This window comes from Rutilus rutilus (assembly GCF_951802725.1).
Source record: "Rutilus rutilus genome assembly, chromosome: 21".
NCBI lineage: Eukaryota > Metazoa > Chordata > Actinopteri > Cypriniformes > Leuciscidae > Rutilus > Rutilus rutilus.
Genome location: NC_140226.1, coordinates 28,983,816 through 29,006,343, shown reverse-complemented (window position 1 = coordinate 29,006,343; position 22,528 = coordinate 28,983,816). Strand labels below are relative to the sequence as shown.

General features: G+C 39.0%; 1 protein-coding gene across 2 annotated transcripts in view; it reads left to right on the top strand.

Moving 5' to 3' along the window:
* kif26ab (kinesin family member 26Ab) overlaps positions 1-22,207 on the top strand; it is a 95,795-nt gene extending 73,588 nt beyond the window's left edge. For both annotated transcript variants that reach the window (XM_084392482.1, XM_084392483.1), the window contains 10 exons: positions 4,217-4,426; positions 6,753-6,846; positions 8,491-8,753; positions 11,585-11,768; positions 12,985-13,144; positions 13,845-14,007; positions 14,504-17,810; positions 18,297-18,487; positions 19,580-19,730; positions 19,866-22,207. In XM_084392482.1, coding sequence (XP_084248608.1) covers positions 4,217-4,426; positions 6,753-6,846; positions 8,491-8,753; positions 11,585-11,768; positions 12,985-13,144; positions 13,845-14,007; positions 14,504-17,810; positions 18,297-18,487; positions 19,580-19,730; positions 19,866-20,044 — 4,902 coding nt within the window. In that variant the 3' untranslated portion in view covers positions 20,045-22,207. The remainder of the gene's footprint in view (positions 1-4,216; positions 4,427-6,752; positions 6,847-8,490; positions 8,754-11,584; positions 11,769-12,984; positions 13,145-13,844; positions 14,008-14,503; positions 17,811-18,296; positions 18,488-19,579; positions 19,731-19,865) is intronic.
* The last annotated feature ends 321 nt before the right edge of the window (positions 22,208-22,528 follow it).

The following is a 22,528-nucleotide window of genomic DNA, read 5'->3' as shown; positions in this document are numbered from 1 at the left end:
AAAAAAGGCATCTGAAATAATAAACTAAAGTAATGTAGTGTTGTCAAAAATATAGATTTTACTCTACTAATACTGTATGTTCAGCATCGATATACTGAAATATCTGAAAAGCTTCATTTTCACTGCTTATTGCACTGAAACAGTCAAATACACACACAATAATGTCAGGATGTAAACACAGTCAGTCATGTTTTAAGTGAATGTAAACAGTTGAGAAAGTAAAACGAATGTGTAACAGTAAAATGCGTCCATGACGTGAGTCAGGTCTTAATGTGACAGCAGCCTAATATACCTGCTGCCAAATTATGAGATCATATTAAAAATATCTATATGGCAGTTTTTTTCCCCATAGAATTGATGTCAAAATCGTGGCCAGTGAAAATGCTGAGTGGCTAGTAACTTTGGAAAACCACCAGCCACAGTGGCTGGTGAACAAAAACATCAATGTCAAGCCCTGGCTATTTTGCTGATGGTGAACAGATTGTGTGTTTGAGATCTCGGATTGGGATCCTGGCCAAGAGTTGCAAGTTGTTCAGCATCCATGCACCAGTCCTCCTCATTGTCCAGAGGGTTTGTCTTCAGCACCATATTACAGTGTATATATATATATATATATATATATAGTGATGAAGAGGATTTGTTCCAGATTAGATGCCACCTGCTCTGAGAGATGATTGTAGAACAACATGCCAGAAGCTGTAGCCTGCTGAAATGATTGATAAGTACCCACTGAGAATGGACTCATTACATCCCAGCCTCACTAATGAGCTTCCTTTTCCTACTACTGCAAACATGCATCCGAAGCTGCCTGAATGGACTCCAGTTGTTGGCAGCTTTTGGGAGAACTATAAAAAGCTACAGGCATTAGAATAATGGCCCAGCCGTCTGTGTAACCATTTTGTTTGCACAATGACCATATTGTCCAGAAGGATGCGAGACATGTGTCGTAATAGCAGTGGCTGTCAAGCTCCAACCAAAAAAAGAAAAAATCAATTAAAAAAAAAGAAACAGAAGCTGCATAAAAGTGGTTCCATGACTTTTGCACTATATTCCAAGGTTTCAGAAGCCATGCAATAGATTTCTTTGAGAAGTAGACAAAAAAATAGCTGAAAATACGTCACCCGTAGCTTTCAAATCCCATTCACTGCCAAATACCACTGGTCCTCACGCCTCTCAATTGTGACATGCCAGGTTTGAATGGGTGCAGAGAGCTACGGGTGACGGGTGCACTCACCTTCATGTTGGTCTTTATTACTTTTTTCTTCTTCTGCAGAACACAAAATATAATGTTTCGATTAATGTTAACTCCTTTTGTCTATATAATGAAAGTCAATGGGGTCCAAAACAATATTGGCCCCTACTAGGGTTGCAAAATTCTGGGAATTTTCAAAGATGGAAACTTTCCATGGGAATTTATGGGAATAAACGGGAATAAACTGGGAATTTTCAAAGTTGAGGGTTGGCTCTTCATAGGAAACTTAAATATAGTTGAGGGAAGTATATTTTAGCATAATCTTGACTAAAACAAACAGATGCCATTCAAATACACTTGAATATCCATGCCATTCCTCAATCACATGCACATAGCATACTGCTTACTGCATGGCTATTGAGACCACACCCCCTACTGGCACTGTGCATGCCTCCATCACATGTACAGAAGCCCAAAGCACAAGACTATTGAAGGCACACATTTGAGCCTGTGGACTAAACAAAGTGAAGTACGTTTTGATGATATTATGGGGAAATATATTTATTAAATGTTTAAATTGCAAATATCACATACAAATGTATTCATCTAGTAGATAGCAAGCTGATAAGTTAGATGCTAAATAAGCTAGCATAACTTTATTTACCACATAAGTAGGGCTGGGCGGTATGACGGTATATATCGTTACCGCGGAAGAAAATGTCAACCGTAACAGATTTTTTTATTCTGTGTATACCGCGACATGTAAATAAGTAGGCGTGGTTAACTCACGTGCAGAGTGCGTGAGACTGAGACACTGATATTTGTCAAAGAAACATGAAGAATGACCAAGAGGATCCACAAAAGGAATTACGTTTTCAAAATGAACGTGATATTTTCGGGGGGGGAGGTGCAGAAGTCAACTAGAGCAGTGCAGCACACTGAAAGTTTAGAGAGACGCACATGCTCGCAACGGGGCTTACTTGACAACAAGTTCATATATCAATATTCTAACGAATAGAAATAACCTTAAACAATGTATCTATCCGTCTCTTATGTGTACAGTTACTTTCAGAGTGGACGCGCAAGCGGTTGCCGTGGTAATGAATATTTCCAAAATTCCCCAGCTTAACTTCCCATGGAAATTTACTGGAAATGTTTCGTCCCTTTGCAACCCTAGTCCCTACTATATGGACAAAAAAACTACAAAAAAACCCCACTGAGAATAAAACTGAAATATCTTATTTTGTGTTACGCAGAAGAAAAAAGTAATTCAGTTCTATTCATTTTGGAAAAATCATTCAAGCAGGGAAACCAGAAAAGCTAGGACTGTGGATACATAAACCGTAAACAAATCAACACTTGCTTACCATTTTCACACCAGTCTTACTCACCACAGACAGATTTAATCAAATTCATCACAGATGAGATGAAAATGAGAAGAAAAATAAGAGCCCTCTGTGTTTGCTTACTTTAATCACTTCAGTTTTCCCTTCTTGTGCACTGGTTCACTAAGCTAAACAGCCAGAGTGATCTCTCTCCTTCAGCAGTTTTTATGGCCAAAAAGCCACAGACAGTGGTCCAACCACTGCAGAAAACCCTGAACTAGTCTGACATACACTTAATGGCAGCTCGACATTGGCGACGACCAACCGTTCACTTGGTGTGTCCCGTCCTTTCGTCTGTTCCTCACATAAAGCTATCGTATATGCCTCAAACTGTTCTTTTTAATTGTTCTTTTCCACACAGAATTATAGCAAAGCACAAGTTATTGGTAGATTTTGACACATCAAGTTAATTGCTGTTTGGATTGCCTCAGAAACTTGTGGGACATCATTTCTAGACCAGAGTTTAGGAGGTGTGAAGCCAGCAGCCGCGCTAAAGGGATCTCGTCACGTATCAAATTGCCAACAAATGTAAAACTCAACGGTTCAACCCAAGCCCACATTTCTGTGGTGTCTCAGTGGCTGGCCCCATTCGGGGGCCAGTCATATATGGAAGCCTATTTCCAATGTCACGGCCGGCATAATTCGTTCACCACGTGCACATGTCCATCAGTGTAATCGGCCCCTGTGGAGCGGTGAGGGGGAGTTCGCGCAGGGCCGCCGCTGTGGCGCAGGCATGCCGCTTGGCCCCGGGTGCCATGGAATAGGATCAGCAGCGCAGACATTGTTTCATAGCACTGGAGCCCGAATGTTGTAATTATATCTCTGCTACAAATCACCCATGGAATACTGTGGCTTTGTGCAGCTCTGAATGCTGTATTAAGGGCATGAAGTTCTCCTACAGTATGTTTGTTTTACTTTACTGTATTTGCTGCAAATGGTTTTAGAGGTACTCCGTGACGCAATCTTGATAATGTGTAGTATTACTGAAAGCAGTCTATTTGTTAATGGCTGGTTTGTTAGGTTACTCTGTGTGTGGTCAACTGTGATGATACGATAATGATATGACGAAAGTTCCCTCCCTTTTTCAGTTGTGTTTAACTTGAAAAAACAAGTTGTTATTGAAGCAGTAACAGCTACTCCACAGTCCTAAGTGCTAAGGCAATATTTTTTGTGATATCAGGGTTAATGACACTTTTTTCATGTTATTCAGACAATGTCTGAAATACACATATTCTACGATTAGCAAGTTTTTAATTTCTGAATACAAATTAATAAAAAAAAATTAAAGTATAAAATGTGAGGATAATACACTTGATATCGTATTGAAGAAATAATCGTATTAATAGTTAATTTCTTAAAATTCACATAATTTAATAAATTTTTTGTAATTTTTTTATTTTTATTTGGAGCAACATTTCCCATATCAAAGTCATGTGGTGCAACCAATATAAATTTTTTTCCTTGTTTGTTTTTTGGACACTTGCTTGTCATTGACCCATCGATCGCTTTATGTGCCCTACAGTGTTGTATTTCAGCGTCATTGCCTTTGTTATAAAACATGCCTGTTTTGAATTCTCTGCTTCTGCTTATACTTTTATCGTTACTCATTTCTTTTTGTTCCACCATGTACCATTTCCAGGTCAAAGTGATGATGCGAATCTGTCCATCTCTGGGGGTTGTGGATTCATCGGAGTCCATGTCCTTTCTGAAGGTGGACACTCGTAAGAAACAACTGACCCTCTACGATCCTTCGGTCAACACACAGCCCACCTCAGTGCATAGACGAGCAGTGCTGCCCGCCCCAAAGATGTTTGCCTTCGATGCTGTTTTTTCCCAAGATGCCTCTCAAGTAAGAGCTACTGTGACGATGCCTGCATTTCCCTTTGAGTTTTGAAGTGAAAACATTTTGTTAGTGTCAAGAAGATATTTGAGAAGCACACACACACAGACACACACACACACACACACACACATTCTTTGCAGGGCATGGGGCTTAATGCAAAAAGGCCTGTTTTGAGACACCATCGTTCTTCAAAGTATGAGCCCAACAGCTGTTTCTTTTAAGTATAGAAAATAGTTTGAATTCCAGACTTGCCTATCTAGCAGCTCATTCACAGTTCATTATCTGTCCTCCAAGGCTGCAATGGCATCCATCTTAAGATAAGTGGCTAACAAATGGACACAAATAGGAAAGAGAAACTTCAGGAGACACACAAACTTGAAGATGATTAAGTGTGAACAATTTAGATTTGACATAGAGCTACTTCAAGACTAATATGGTTGTCATCTTGAAGTACTATGGCTGTAAAGAGCCATAAGAAAAGCCAAATATTCTAAGTTTAGCTTCAAAATGTATCAAAAGCAAAGGTAGGCAGATACATTGTGGTGGCTTCTAAGCTACCTTAGAAGATCTTAGATTTGTCATTTTTGCCAAATTCTAAAGTCCAAAATATACGTAAGTTTTGGAACAAACGCTTAGAGTACATGTACATCGGAATTCATTACCATTCAAATATATAGTCCCTTTGACAGTGTGTGCGAATACAGTCACTCGAAAAATGCAAACTGAAGTATAATTTGGGGTTAAGGCATGGACTGCAATGAGTTTAGTAAAAAATGAATCCAAGATGACAGACAACTTAAGAGAAATGTTAATAAACAATACATTTCATTCTATACTGAAAAATAGTAATAAAAATAAGTTCAACCAAATAAAAGAAATCACAATTTCACCCGATATTTGTATATGCAATGCATTTGTATGTTTAAGTGTTGTTAGCTTAGCAACGTGCTAACAGCAAACTCTATTAGAATCAATTGTAAGACTACTCTCTTCTACACTTCATGTAAGGAGCTTAGTTTATGTGACACCAAAGTCTTTTTAAGACAAGTCATTTCACTCGGCGGCCATCTTTGAAACACCTCTCGGGCATGCAAGTGCAGCTCCAATCTAATTCTGTTTCAAAGAAAACATCACAGAAAACTGAGTTTCTAACGGCAGCTGCAGTAACGCAATGACTTTACCAATCGACGATTGGCTCTTTTTTTTAGAAGGCGGGGCTTATTCCACCATATTGCACGTTGCACTTTCTCCCATTCATAAATAATAGGAGTGAACTGTCTTTCTGTATATAAAGTCTCTGGTGGTACTCAAAGTTTCTGCCTATGAAAAGGGTTCCAAATCATTAATTTTTGAGGTTCTGTTTCAGTTTGCATGCTTCTGAGCAGTTCCCTATGTAGACCGAGGACAGAAAAGCAATTCAATGGGTTTAGGAACTAAACTGTGAATTATACTCTGATTTTTAGTAAACTCAATGCACAAGGCAAGATATAGACACCAGCCTATCGATTATGAGTTTCTTTACTCAGGGCCAGCAGAAAGCTTTTAGATCTCAGTACCAGCCCAGTGAAGTCGTGTAACTGTAAATCCTCCAAATCTAGCGTGTGTGTGGTTTAGTGAGAGCATGGGGACATATTTCTTAGCAAAGCACTGAGCTGTTGTTCTGTCTTTTGTGAGAATGTGTGTGTGTTATGATGTATGGGAGGAAATTGCTGCAGTCCCAAATTGTCTCCAGGGACTTGGGCTAGTGGAACAGATTGTAGCGTTATGGCCGCACAGTGCAGCCAGTGTAAAGCCCCACATGTCTGATGAATCTGTGATGAGGAGCTGCCTCGTTGATGCTTTCTGTGTTTTTTTTTTTTTTTCTGCGGTTACAATTTTTTTGGCAGTGAAAAAATCAATGATCTCCGGATCAAAGAAAAGATTAGGTACTTTCTTCTCTGCCAAAAAAAGGTTTGGTTACATTTCACAGCTCACCTGAATGTTAAAAACTATTAGAAAATTGAGTATTAAGACTACAATGTGCATTGTTGATTAAATAGACACAGTCTTAACATACTGGCTAAGTTTATGCAAATGGCCCCTAGGTCTAAAATTAATACAAGAAAATTTACTTTGCAGAGTAAATAAAACCAGTTGGCTGGTAACTTGCAGTATTGGAAACGGCAGTATAGTACATGTATTAAATTGATCTTGGATATCTACATGGTTTTCACTTATACCATCACAAAATGTTGGACCCTGTTGACTTTATTCAACACTTGCTAAATAATGATGCCATGTGTTAACTGATAAGAGTACCAGATCTGAGTGTTAAGTGTTCTGTTTCCCACAGGCTGAAGTTTGCTCAGGGACTGTGGCTGAAGTTATTCAATCAGTGGTCAACGGAGCTGATGGGTGTATTTTCTGCTTCGGTCATGTCAAAGTCGGTAAGTTATTCTTAATGTTTGGAATTTAACTGAATATGACAGCCACTGATCTTGCACTTCACAGATTGCAAGACACTTAGGGCCAGATTTACCAAACGCCAAATTAGCGTGAGAGCGCAATTCCAAAAAAGCACAGATGGGAGTGGAAAGTTCTGTGTGTGATCTACTGACAACGCACAAATTAAAGAACACAGACACAGCTAAATAATTTCCATAATGACCAATGCAATCTACCAAGAGCAGTGCAAATTAGCGACTGGTTAAAGACATGCTTTTTTTGGGTGGTAAATAATGGCGCAAATTCCAGTAAATTGACGAGCGTATTTAAATTCATTTAAATACTCTCCTCCCATAAATTTAGAGTCTGAAAGGTAAACTCCTACAAATGCATATGCAATAAGGTCAGCCGCAAAAATAACGCTAGTTTTTTAACCGTGTGTCTTTAGTAAATCCTGGAAGTAGTTTTTAATGTCAAAAGAGGGTTTGCACTGGACCAAGCTGTTAGTAAATCAGGCCCTTATATATAATATTAAGACTGAAGATCAAAAAAGTTTTTCTTTTCAGAAATGGCAAGTGTGGGGCATTCAAATCTGTGTGTGTGTGTGTGTCTGAATGAGAGGCCCGAGGCTAAAGAGTGTAATTAAAAGCTGACTAATCGACCCTCACAGTAGACTGTACTATTGCCAATTATGCTTGTAATACATTTCAATGGCTTCCTTCATTATTTACCACATGTGGTCTCAGCGCTTAAGCATTTTTTATGACTCTTTTAAAGCAGGACTGTCTATATGGAACAGTATTCATCTCTCTTTTTTTATGTATATAAATTTTGCTCTAAACTGTGTTTTTTAACTTCTGTACTGTATAAAACAGAATATTTAAAGGTATGCAATTTTTTTCATTTTTGTTATACTCTCTTCACATCCTGATAGCAATCAATAATAGAAGTGTAATACAATTTTTAACAAATTTTTCAAAAATGTTCATATATCTTCTATGGAAGTCCAGGACCAAAAAATGTTCGTCCAAATGTTCGGACCGAATGCAATGATACGATGTCAGCCACCGAGCACACCACCATTGTGTTGAAAGAAAAACAAACAGTATCTTTTAGAGAATAAAATTACACTTCAAACCAGATGCGATTAAGTAAGATTCAGTAATTTATTGACACTTAATGCAAAAATTTCCCAGCATTTTTGGATTCAGTGTCAAAAAATTACTGAATGCAATGCAGTCGCAGCCAATCATGTTTGATGGCTATGTGGAGCTTGATTTTGGACCAATGAGATTTTTGGGTGGGTCCAACCAGCATGACGCAGCAGAAATAGAAACCAAGCAGTTGACAAAACGCAGTGTTATGTATCACATTCGCAATTGGTGTAAGATTTGTTGAGGCCAGGTTTGATTATTTTTTTTTTTTTATAATAATAACAATTATAATAAAGTGTCTGTAAGGGTACAGCAAAAAAGAATTCACGAATTTACAAATTCAGACTCATCAGATTCTATTCAAGTACTAATAATGTGTTATGAAATCAGTAGCAGAAATACCTGTACTTGAAACAGCTCATTGAGTGCTCATCGTCATCTTGGCAGAATCAACAGCTTTCTCTCTCTCTCTCTCTCTCTCTCTCTCACCAGGCAAGACATACACCATGATTGGCACAGACAGCTCCATGCAGGGCCTTGGCATTGCGCCCTGTGCCATCTCCTGGCTGTTCAAGCTCATCAACGAGCGCAAGGAGAAGACGGGCACGCGATTCTCGGTACGGGTGTCAGCCGTGGAAATCTGCGGCAAAGACGAGAGCCTGCAGGACCTGCTTTCTGATGTCCCCACAGGCAGTCTGCAGGACGGCCAGTCGCCTGGGGTCTACCTGCGTGAGGACCCCATCTGTGGCACACAGGTCAGTAACTTGATGTCAAATTTAGCTGCTTGTTCCTGATGAAGCACTCCCAGTCTTGGTTGTTATGTATTAACATACAGTAAGTGAAAATAAACAGTTGTTGCCAATTTGTTGCCGATAAAGGCTTTTCAGTGATCGAAGGTAACATGTGGAGGGCAGGGAGGGAAAAGGCAATTATACTGCCAACAATACAAATAAATGAAAGCAAAAACAACAACACAAAGTACAAATAGAAACACAGCAAAAATGGTTGATTATCCATTGGCAAGGCTGTAAGTACAGTTTGGAAATGACAAAATGGACATGGTTTTTGGCAGTTATTATTATACTGTAAACATTTATTATACTGTTTTTTGGTAAATTTTGTAATTTTTTTTGGTTTTGTTATATATTTTAATATTTCAAATCTTTGTATTGTAATGTTTTAATATTTATTATACTATAAAATTGTATTTGCAGAATCTCTTTTTCTCTCTCTCTCGGCTCTGTCTAAATAGATCATTTTAATGCATTCTTGCTAAATAAGTTTCAATTTCTGTAAAAAAAAAGAAAAAAAAGAAGCTTACTGGGACTATTCTTTTGAACAGTATATTTTATAATTATACAATAAAATAAACAATAATTAAAAAAATAATAAATTACATTCATAAAATATTTTATAATTGTTGTATTATAATATAATATTTTATAATTATCTAAAATGTTAATATATAAATATTTTTTTTTCAGGTCAGTAAGATTTTGTTTTAAAAGAAATTTATAATTATATTCAGTAAGTATGCAATTAAATGAACATATATGTAATATATTTATTTTACGAGACTGTAGAGAGTCTATTTTTGCAAAGAGAGTGGGGAATGAGATCATTGTATATATATTATATATTTGTTCTGTCAGTTGAGTAGTTTTCATAGGTTTTCACTGCACCTCACTTAACAGTAGAAGTTATTACAGAATATTTTTAGCTGATTTTAATCACAAAATCTTAAATTAAAGGCCAGATGTTGTGGTGGTGCTTTTTACTCAGTGCACCATCAGGATCCATCTGGGTGAGCTGCTGCTCTGTTTCCCCCTCCCCCTCTTACCTTCCTCTGGAAGGGGGTAAATATCAGGAGGGGGTAGGTAGTGTTTGGGGGTAGGTAGAGGGTAGTTAAAAGCCCTGCCAGGTGTTGGCATCAGATGTTGTTTTTTTGGGGGTCCATATGAAGCAGCACATCAAAGACTGCCTAGAGGCCTGTGAAGTTCAAATCTGGGGAGTGGGCCTATACGCCCATCACTTCTCCCAGCATTCTCTTCTCTTTTTAGTTTTAGAGCGGCTCGTTGGCCACAGGCGGTTGGCGAGCACTGCTGGAAAGTGCCCGCTATTTTTCTCAAGGAACCTGCTTTTGATGGCTGCTGTTTGAAATATACAACTGATTAAGTCAGTGTTTTGTCACATTGAAGATATTTAAGCATAGTAGGAAAATCAAGGAAGAATTTCCAGTTGTCCAGAACTCAGCCTAATTGCTTGTTTCTTTGAAGAAGACCATAAATGTGCCCAACACCTTTCATCTTATTTTTTTCCATGTGCCCTCTGCCCTCTTTATCCACCACTCTCTCTCATCAGTAATCCTACTCCCTCTATGGGTGTGTTTGTTCCTCTGATTGCCCCAGAGACTCTATTTAATAGCCTAGAACTGTGTAAAGAGGCTCAGTTATCTTGGTCTCCTTCTTCGTCAACTCCAACTAGGGATGAGCCATATGACAATAGACTGAAAAATAGTACAGTTTGAAATTTACACTTTAAGATTAAATCTGACCTTTAAAAACGACTTTAATGGTTTATGTAGTGATTGTAGTCATAATAACACCTGTTACTGTAATTTTTAGTGTGATCACATGATCACACTTTTTTGTTAAAAAAATTCTGTAAATTACTTTAATATTCCATAGTAAATTATATGATAATTCATAGATTTTACTTCCAAAAGCATAACTTTAAAAAAAAAATTACTGTTGAAATGTCTATTGTAGGGTAATTTAGGCCCTGTTTACACCTGGTTTTAAGGTTTTGCGTTTTGGGTGATCGGATCACAAGTAGACGAGGGAGACACATTCCCGTTTACACCTGGTGTTTTAATTCATCTCTATTGTCCACTTTCAACCACTTCTGTCCTGATTTCTTCGAGGGGAGGATCTATGGGCGGGTAAATGTATGTTTTTTTTCCAGATCTTTCGAACTAATGAACAAAATAAGCTCATGCAATTTACATATGAACTCACCAAAGTAGCCGAAACATTCAGCTTTCCTTTCTGCTCTGATAGCCACAAGATCACGTAAATCTGCTACGTGTTAGAGTGTGTGTTAGAAATCAGGAATGGTAAGAGAACATTGCGCTTGATACGTTTTTGGTCTTCAAACCAAACTTGGTGTCTACAGCAGAGAAAATTTAAATCCCGTCTAGCTACCGCGCTTCCCGGGATGTTTACACGGGAGAGCAGGTGGTCTTTTGTGGCTGTTCGAACGCATTCGACCACTTGAATACGTTTTCAACTTCAGGGTGGGCCATTTATATGGATACACCGTAATAACATGGGAATGGTTGGTGATATTAAAGTCCTGTTTGTGGCACATTAGTATATGTGATGGTCACCACCCATCTTGAGGAGTTTGCCCCCTCACATATACTAATGTGCCACAAACAGGACTTTAATATCACCAACCATTCCCATGTTATTACGGTGTATCCATATAAATGGCCCACCCTGTACATCTGGAAGTGGTCGAAAGTGGACAGAATAAATCCCACGCTTACCCACACATAGACTTCAACATCCTTTTCATCTTTCAGCTCCAGAACCAGAGCGAATTAAGGGCTCCCACTGCAGAGAAGGCCGCCCTGTTTCTTGACGCCGCCATCGCAGCACGAAGCACCAACCGGCCGGATGCAGATGAGGAAGACCGGCGCAACTCGCACATGCTGTTCACCTTACACATCTATCAGTACCGCATGGAGAAGAGCGGCAAGGGTGGAAGTAAGTCTTGTGTTTGCACTGTGTGAAATGATACTGCTACTTTTGACTCCTCTGCGTGTTCTAAATCGATTATACTCAGTCTAGTCTAATTTCTTCTCCTCCTCCTCATTTACCCAGTGAAAGGAAAAATGCATCTCAAGCTTATTATTGTAATAGCTGTGATATTACAGGCCAAATCAGAGAGTTACCAGAATCCCTTCAATTTTCGTCTCGCTCTATCATGGTAGGAGGGAAATCAATCATGTCTGCTTTGACCACTTCATTAAACTTTAATGGGAATTTTAACAGAGAGTAATAATTCATGAGCAGCTAACAGCTCTAATCATAGCAGAGGTACCTGTCACTACGCCATCACGGTGCTAATTTGCATAGGTAAATACAGTGTTGGTCACTATCTTTTAACAGTGGAATTGCCATGGAAGCATCTTTGAATGGCTTCATTAAGTCTTCTGATTTCAAAAGCTGATTTTAAAATGGCAAAGGGTAGACAAAAATGGCTAGGAATGGAGTAAATAGGTTCCTCCTGCTTATCACAAACGTAATGATATAGTGTTTCAAGGTCTAACATTTCTCTATAAGATCTTGTGTAATAACAGTGTATTGTCAATTTACCCTTTGTCATTCTGTATTCTGTGTTCTGCCATTGTGTTTGAACCATGTCTGTTATTCTTACTAGTAGTTATTTGCTAGACATAGCTGAGGATATAATCATCGGAACAGTTCCTCATCTGTACAGCACCCAGATGTGCATGCATTTAACCTTTTGTTACTCCAAGTGTATATCAACGGTCTGTTATAGAATGAGAATGAGTAGACAGCACATCACAGACTCACATGTGTATTTATGTCTCATGTTGTGCATAATATGAAAATAGGTGTTTATCTATGCCAGGTTGCTCTGTCTTTGAATCATAGTGGGCTGCGCAACTTACTCATGAATAAATCACACAGTCTTGTCAGCCGCAAGTCTTCTCTGGGGGTGTTTATTAATATGTCTGTGCATTTGCCACTCCTCACTCTGCCCGACACTACCCCAGTGTGGGAGTGTCATCAGCGTGGTATGACCACACTGGCAGCATCTCAAACTGTCAGTGACATCAGTAATGAGTGGGGCTGACAGTGTATTTTTATCTTCCATTACAAGGATGGCTAAGCTGGTATTTTTACCGAATGAGATATTACCTCTCATTTTCTCTCTCTCTTTTTTTTCCTCCAGTGTCTGGTGGTAGGAGCAGATTGCATCTGATTGACTTGGGAAGCTGCGAGAAGGTGCTTTGTAAGAGTAGGGACGCAGGAGGAGGTCTGTGTCTGTCTCTCACTGCTTTGGGAAATGTCATACTGGCTTTGGCCAACGGAGCCAAACACGTTCCATACAGGTAAGAAAATGTAAATAAGATATTGAAATGGGTCCTGTTGCTTAAAATGTGTAGAAATGGTGCTAGCATCATTTTTTTCTACTAGTAATCAATATTGACAAATTGACATATATGACAATCGACTAGCATAACTGCCAAGTGGAATATTGCATAAAATATAAAGTATTTTTTATAATGTCAAATACATCACTTATGCAGGTATGGCCATTAGCAGAATGTTCATGATAAATTCTGAATATGTGCTTGGATCTGTCACGTTTACATAGAATATGTTATGCTGAAGCATTTGCACATAATCAAAGATGTCAGCAACAAGCTTGAACCTGTGATCTTTGTGTTAACAGGTTTATTGTCTGACTGATGCACTGCTGTTTATCTGTATTTTGCTGAGATCATAGATGATGAGCTCATAGATCATGCATCTCTTTTTAAAATAAAAACTGATATCTTTTCAGGATCACATGCACCATATTTCTCGCATTCTAAAACCTATGCACATTTGGAAGAATTGCAATATAGACATTTTTGTAGCTTTTTGATTAATATCATGGCAGAAGAGTTTAGTGAACCTTGCGATGGTTCTGCAGTTTTAGAGAACATTTAACGGCCAGGCTCCTTCAGTATTTGAGTAAACAGCTCACTTTCTGCTGACAATCTATCAACCCGTGTTTATGCTGACAATGAAATTGTATTTTTCTAGGGATAGCAAGCTCACAATGTTACTGCGAGATTCCCTGGGGAACATCAACTGTAGGACAACCATGATTGCTCACATCTCTGACTCCCCTGCCAATTATGCTGAGTCTCTTACCACCATTCAGCTGGCCTCCCGAATCCATCGTATGAGGAAAAAGAAATCCAAGGTAACTTTTTAGAACTAGAATTAAAGAATTCAAGAACTAACTAGAATTCAAGAATACTCGTAATAATAATTGTATATTCCACTTAGAAGATTTCAATCCGATTAAAATTTTATATATGTTTTATACCAAACAAAATCAACTTTTATTTTAGAGATAACAACATAGAAATATGTTTAGTGAATATTAACAGCAACAATGATTAAGATTATAATTGAGTATCATAAGTTTCACTGTTATGGGACACAGAAAAAGTCACATGATATATTGACCTTGAGGTAGTCCTGCAACAGCTAAATGGTTTTGAAAACTTTACTATATAATTAAGCAGTCATATTGTTGTCTTGGGATTTGTATAACACTTGCCCTCAGAGTATAGTCAATGCATCAGCTGCTTAGACATTACAAAATGTGTTTGTGCATAAGTTTTGACAAGGTTACAACAATACCATTACATCAGAGTTCCAGAGTTATTTTGTTATTTTTTGTCTTTGTCAAGTATGCATCAAGTTCTTCTGGAGGGGAAAGTTCCTGTGATGAGGGAAGGATTCGTCGACCACCACATTTGCGGCCCTTCCATCCCCGGACTGTGGCCCTTGACCCAGATCTACCATCATTCCTCAGTGATCCTGACTATTCTTCAAGCAGCGAGCAATCATGCGACACTGTAATTTATGTTGGCCCTGGTGGTGCTTCCATCTCTGATCGAGAACTTAGTGACAATGAAGGACCCCCCGCCTTTGTTCCTATCATCCCTTCTCTTAACCGTAAGCAACGAGGGAAAGAAGGGCCAGTTGACCATGATCACTTCAAATGTAACACCTTTGCTGAGCTTCAGGAGCGATTAGAATGTATTGATGGTAGTGAGGAACCTACAGCCTTTGTTGGTGAATCTGGAGAAAATTCTGAAAGCCCTAAAATGGACCGTAGTGCAACCAAGTTGAAAGAAGGCTCTAGTTGCATTTCAGTTTCTCCCAAGACTCCTACCAAAGCACTCTCATCAACACAGGACAGCATATCCCAAAAGTCAATTTATGTGGCCAATAAACTGCCCAGCAGTCCAAAACACAAATTAGAACATCCCAAATTGCAAAGTGCCCAATCAGACAAAGATCTCAGAGACATGTCTGAGAGTGTGTGTAGGACAAGTGCAGATGGTGAAAAGGTGCAAATGGATACTAGATCCCTATGTACTCCAGGAAAACCAATAGTATCCCAAAACTCAGAGCCTGTGGTTAGGGAAAAGGTTTTTTTCAATAAAAAGTTACCCAAGCCTGCTCCCCCACCGCCACAACAAAGAGACTACGGCAGGCTCAGTAGTGAAACTGAAGAAAAGTCTGCTACAAGGATACCACCAATTGGGATGAGCCATCAAAAAAGAGGTGATTCAAATGGGAACTCACCTGTCAAAGTCCATCATCTTAATCCTAGGACTCCTGGGGAAATGAGGTCCAATCTTAGGGAGAGGTGCATGGAGAAGGACATATTGAGGACAACTGTAACCCTCAAACAGCCAGTGGAGCTAAACGGAGAAGATGAGCTTGTATTTACTCTTGTGGAAGAGTTATCAATTGGTAGCATTGTGGACAATGGGAGGCCCTCAAGTATTGTGAGTTTCAATAGTGATTGCTCATTACAGGCCCTTGCCTCAGGGTCACGACCAGTAAGCATCATTAGTAGCATCAATGATGAGTTTGATGCCTATACATGCAATGTTGGTACCTCTGAGGCAAACATTAAAATGGTGGCTCCATTACAGGATAAAACATTTGCTTCGCTTGGCAGCCGTGGTTCTTCTATCACTTCATGGCTCAGTGAAGTAAGTGTCTGTACTCTGGAGAGTGAAGGTGCCCAATCAGCAGATGTCTTTCTCCCTCAAGGTACTCATACTGGTCTAGATAGCAGTTTCTACCTTGATTCTCTAAGCATGATCCAAAGCAGCCATCAAAAGCAACCCAAGAACTCTTTGAATGATAGTGGCTGTAGCTTCTCAGATTTGGACAGCGACAGTGCTGTATCAAGCAAACTTTCACTTAACAACTGCCCATCTTCTCCAGAGGCCCCACAACTATCTGCCAAAAATTTGCCAAAACTTGCAAAGGCAAATACCATTCATTTATCTGATCCCAAGTCCTTTCAAGACTCTCAAGTTGTCCAGTGTAGTCTTTCCAGGAAATTAAAACCTACCTCATCTATAGCCCATAGTAGCAGTATCAGTGGAACCAGCTCCAGTAGCAACTGGAGACGTGAGCCACCTAGGCAAGACTGCATCCCAGATCCATGGCACCGAGTAGATAGCTCATTGGAGTCTTCTTTAACTTCTAATTCAAGTTCTTCGTCCAGACTGGTAAAAAATGGAATGAGTGGAATTCCTGCAAGAAAAGCAGGCACAAGCAGCAGCAGTGTACCTCGAATGCCCAAAACACTGGGGTCAAACCCGTCCCAAAGGGTGGTGGACGGATGTGAAAAAACCATCAACAACAGGAAAATGGAGTCCCCAAGCAGGATGCCACAGCTCAGACGAGGTGCAACAACGCTTGGGATAGTTCCAGTCATTCATCCGTCCATTGATGTCAAGCTTGCGCAAGATATTGTTTCCTCAACAAGCAGTTTGAAGTTCTCCTCTTTAGGAAAAAGTGGAAAAGCAAGCAAGCAAGAGGAGAGTATGTCAAAACCTGGAAATGTATCACCACCTCCACCTCCAGTTCGCAAATCCAGTTTGGATCAAAAGAATCGAATCCTGTTTCCCTCAAGTGCCTTAAAGTCTGCTTATGATGCAGGAAAGTCTTTAGCACCAAGGGCTACAGGTTTAGAGGATGACATTGATATTTGCTCTAGGGGTGATTCAAATAGTTTAAGAGCATCTAACTTAAAGGCAGAACATAGTTTGATAAAAGCAACCTCCAGTCTCAAAGCTAGAGGAGCTAGAAGTGATACAGGACAGCTTTATGGGAGCCAGATATCTCTAGACAGATGTGACAGTTTATCATCTTTGGGGTCTAAACCTGCTCTTAGTCGAGAGAACAGTGGTGCTAGTCTCAATAGCAAGTCAAGCAAGTCTGTCAGTAGGTTTGGATCACCTGTTTCCACCTCTTCCCCAATTGCTACCTCTCCTCCTTCTTGTATAAACCCAGTAAGCACTGTAAAAAATGGAATTGTCAAAGGCAGCCTTAATGCAAGACCAATACCTGCTAATGCCAACAAAGCTCGTACATTATCTGCAAACAACTCCAAAGCCCTTAGCTCATCCACTAAGTCTCTTGTGGCACCTGCAACAAGGAATGCCAACCTTCCTCCTTCAGGAAAGACTGCGTTACCTCGAGCAACAGTAGGATGCAATGGTAAATCCACAAGAGGGACTATCATGGGTACCAAGCAAGCAATGAGGGCAGCAAACAGCCGTGTTAGTGAGTTGGCATTGGCCAACACTTCTGGGAAACATACAAGGGGCTCAGGTGATTCAGACAGTGGCAATGACAGTGGAGTGAACCTTAACGATGACAAGCATACCCCAATCCCCATTCTTCCATCTCCATATAGTAAGATCACAGCCCCAAGAAGACCTCAGCGCTACAGCAGTGGGCATGGAAGTGATAACAGTAGTGTGTTAAGTGGGGAGTTGCCTCCTGCTATGGGACGAACTGCACTTTTCTACCATAGTGGAGGGAGCAGTGGATATGAAAGCATGATCCGTGACAGTGAAGCTACTGGTAGTGCTTCTTCAGCCCATGACTCTATGAGTGAGAGTGGGATGTCCTCCTCTGGTCGCACAAGGATCTCCAAAGCACCCAAGAAGAGGTCAAATGGTGAGTAACACCTGTTGTTTTCTATGAAGACATCAAGTGTTTGATAAGGTTATATTTCTTTTGTACTTTTTATATATGCCTGTCATGAATTGTGCTATACTGAAGTCCACACAACTCTTTCTGAGAACTAATCTGGCTATGAAACAGTGACATTTTATTACAGTTTTATTGTATAAATATGTGCCTATTTAAGACAGTTAATTCTAACATCTGCTCATCACATGCAGTTTAGTAGGTTTGAATCGCCATCCATCCAGCCTGCATCATCATACGCATACAAATAACTATCACATCTTAGTATTCCTCAGTATATTTGTAAAGCACTGGTATACTATCTGTACTTCATTTCTTTATGTATTTTATGTAGACAGAGCTTGCTTTATTTTTCTTTACCCATCCATCTTTTTAACTACTCTTTTTTTTCTGTGTCCCAATTACATTTGAACTTTTCTGTTTTCACATATACTTTGTCTCTTCATGGATCAGGCCTCCAGAGGCGGCGCCTCATCCCAGCTCCCTTACCGGACACCTCTTCCCTAGGGAAGTCTGGGACCACGGGCCAGTGGGTGGACCTTCCCCCTATGTCCGGACCATTGAAAGAGCCTTTTGAGATCAAAGTGTATGAAATTGATGACGTGGAGCGGCTTCAGCGTCGAAGACAGGAGAAGACAGATGAGGTTAGTATGGGATTTCGGGGTGTTTTTTTTTAGAAACTGAGATCTGGTGAGATCCAGTTAAGTGCATTTAAATTTAACTTGAGTCTTTTCTCATGGGAATGTAAAATATGTGTTTACATCTTAAAGAGAGTAGTTCAAATGTAAATTGATTAATTACTATGTATTATAAGTTTGCACAGTGCATAGCAGAGATGTCAGATACCAATTTGTTCTCGCTAGTAGCTTCCCAAAGATTGCTTTGATCTAGGTTGGGTTAGATTGTCTAATCTAAAGAGCAATATGTTTAGGTCAGCAATATGCTTTATGTATCATATTCAAACTCTATACATTGAATGAAGGTTTTGGCTCTTTGCTTCTTATTAACAGTATAATGATAATGTTGGGATATATGTATGCTGGTTGAAGAAGGAAATACTTTTTTGGTTACATTTGAAACACTGGAGGGATGAAAAGTGAACTATCTTGAATAAATTAGTTTAGGGGGAAAAATGCAGGAGAGAAATTCTGTAGTAAAATAATCTGTTATCGTTTCTGTCATTAGCAGCAGCAGGGTGAAGTTATTAAATAGATTTAAGAAGATTATCCTCAATTTGTCTGTCAGTGTTTTTAAGGCCAGTTGGTATTGCAATGGAATCATGTGCCGAGGTATTGTAGCATTATTGGATAATAGGGGTGCATGTATGTTGTGTATCTCCACTTAGTATAGATTCTTACATCCTTTTCCTCTTTGTTACAACAGTCATTTCAGGATGTTGAGAAGGTATATTCAATAATTCGCATAAATATCGAAGTGAACCAGACTGTAACGTGAGAAAGCTTATATTTTTCCATTACAATGCCTGAAAAATATCACAGTATTATTATAGGTCTGTGTCCTATGGTTCTTTTGTGCAGCAAATGTCATGGAAAGGTTAAACTAATTTAAGGAATCAGCATTGTACTATTTTTTTCTTCTTCTAATCAATCCTGACAACACAGTGAAATGCAGTCTCACTCGATAAGCCCAAAATGATTTTACCTCATTCTTCCAGTCAAAAAGGTCTGTGGCATGGAACTGTAATTTTAACCATCATGTCCAACTTCTGTCCACAGGGCCTGATGTATTTTAACACTAAATTGAAGGTTCTTGAGAAACGACAGCAGCAAATCAGAGATCTCACAGCCAAGCATAAGACTCTGAAAGAAGAGTTGGAGGACACCAAGTCTAGACTAATGATGGATTCCAGCAAGTGGATAGGAGAGTGTAAGTATTATATCTTTACACTAGTTTGGACACACTAACTTGTGACTGGTAGTGCTTCTAGTAGACAAAGGTGAAAGTTCATGCTAAATACTTCCAGTCCATTTCATGAAATAACTGTTCTGGTTTGTTTCACAGTTGAGGTGGATCAGGATTTGGATCAGGAGTCGCAGGATTACTTCGAGGCATTGGAGCAGGCTACGGCTGAACTGGAATACTGCGTCAACCTATGCAAGTCTCGTGTCATGATGGTGACCTGCTTCGATATTCGAGTAGCATCTGACGTGCAGGAAGGACCGCGAGAAGTTGAGGTTTAAGAACGCGATGTGGTGATCGATGGACAACGAGAAAGAGATGGAGGAAGACAGGACCCTGGATGTCTGAAAGGAAGGATAATGAAATGTAGCAGCCGGTCCAGTGATTTCGAGAAAACTCATGGATCAAAGGAATGACCTTCATAATAAGATGGAAAACTGAATTCTGCATGAAGTAGGAACTTATTATCTTCTGGAGAAGACAAAACTGTTCTGGTTATATGCAGTGCCTCATAACAAACATGGAATAGACTTGCTCAAAACGAAAGCCAACAAGCTTTGATGCGTTTGACGCATTTCCTTACCCAAAGGAAAAAGAATCATTATTCTCACTTACCGAAGAGTTATTCAACCACGCCACAAAGTGCCTTTTTCATATGACTGTTTTGTACATTTGTTGTCAATCATTATTTTTTCTACTGGTGCTAGTGCTATGACCAGCATACTCAAGCCGAACCATATTTTTTTTTTTTTATTGCATTGTATAGTGTATTTATATGAACTTATGGTGTGTGAAATATAATTTTGGGTGCAAAAGGAGAGCAATAAGCTGAACTTCCATGCTTTGCCTTTGCCTCCTGAACTATCACCTCTGTCAGCATATTGTTATTAAACCTTTTGAGCCTTATGTTGTATTTGTAGTTACTGTCGGAGTGTTTTTCTATCTTTCAAAGGTCTTTTTAAATCTTTTTAAGGAACACAGTATCACTCAGCAATTGACAGTCATATGTGATGCAAGCCAGGTTTCATTTAAGTGTTTGGTTTGGTTTCCTTGGCTCCAAACCTTTCAAACTGTACTGAAAATGGATGCATATGCACCTTTAACATATTTATTTCCCAGAGAATCCTACAGGTGATTTGAATTGGTACTACGTTTGCTAAGCCATGTTGAATGTACATTAAAGCATTTTAATGAACAGCACAAAAATTCCCAAGAATTGAAATCTTTAGCATTGTTATTGGTTCTTATCACATAAATACATGCAAGTCAGTGTCATTGTTATGCCTGCGATGGATGCGTGTTCCTAGAGAGGTGCAATCTATTAAAATGCAGATTGGCCTCTTGTTCTTGTTTACTTTAAACAGACACTTTTGCAAATGGGATTCATTAGTGTAACCTGACATGTCTAGCTCAGCCTTTCTCTGTAGACACACTGTGTGCTGCATTAAAAGAGCTGTGGTTGTGATTAAAGAGGGGTGAGGTGACATTTGTGCGGTACAGGAAGGACTCTTTTCCATAACTTTTTAGAAAACAGTATCCTAAAAGTAACCATAAAAATATCTGATGAGATTTTAAACACTGTGGCCCGCTCAATGGCATTTTGGATTCTATTTGATGCATATTGGATGCTAAAATAAACCTTTTTTATAGATTAAGGGAACGTTGATGCTGTCATAAAAATATTGACTGACAGTCCATGTCTTCAAACATTAATAAAGTCCAGTTCATGATGCATTGCAGTTTTTTTAACTACACTGTGGATGTACATCCAAGCCTTAGACCTATGCATCCATGTAACCATGGTCTTGAACAAACAACCTCAGCAACTGCAACAGGAAGCATTTAGCACAGATGTCTCAATGGCTAGCCTTCACAAGATCTATTATCAATATTTTCAGCGCTCATTGTGCTGTTTAATAACTGCTGTAAAAGACCACCTGCATTTCTCTGATGTCAAAGACGCCATTACAGAACTTTGCTGGTAAAAGTGATTCAGTGTTTTGTAACTGCCAGAATGACTTTCCTGTTACTTGTCTATCAAAGGCCACGAATGACCTTTAGATCTCATTTGACATTTAAGAAAATCAAAACCTTTTCTTGGATTTATTTACCTGTATAAACACTCTCAGGCCCTTTTTCAAGATGCTGCGTGAGATTTGTATTTTTTTCTAGAGTTTATTCTTCATCTTTGAATTTTGTATTGATTATGCTGGCATTCACTACACTTTATGAACATGGGTTTAAAAGACACCAAACTGAAACTTTTTTTTTTTTTTTTGAATGAAAGCTGCCAATGTATGTTGCGTCATGTTTCATATCAAATCATATTTTCTAACTTTTTTTGTTTGTTTGTTTTGTAAAGAATTTTCTGACCCTCTGTATAAATGTATTATATGGCAGCTTGGGATAACACTGTTTTTCTTGTGAATAAAAATTTCCTTCTTATTTGTCTTTGTCTGTCCATTTCTTTGAAACATTTCTATGTGTCTGGAATATTTACTTCATCATTAAGATGTTTCTTTTTTAGTGTTTCACAAGTAAAAACTTTACAGTCTCAATTATTCGATTTTCTGAAGAAAATGTAAAAGTTCTGTTATTAATTACGCACCCTCATGTCGTTCCAAACCTGTAAGACTTTCATTCATCTTCAAAACACAAATGAAGATTTTTTTTTTTAAGAAAATTTGAGCGATTTCTGTCCCTCCATTGAAAGCTACACAACTCCTATTTTGACTCTTCAAAAAGTTCATAAAGAAGTCGTAAAA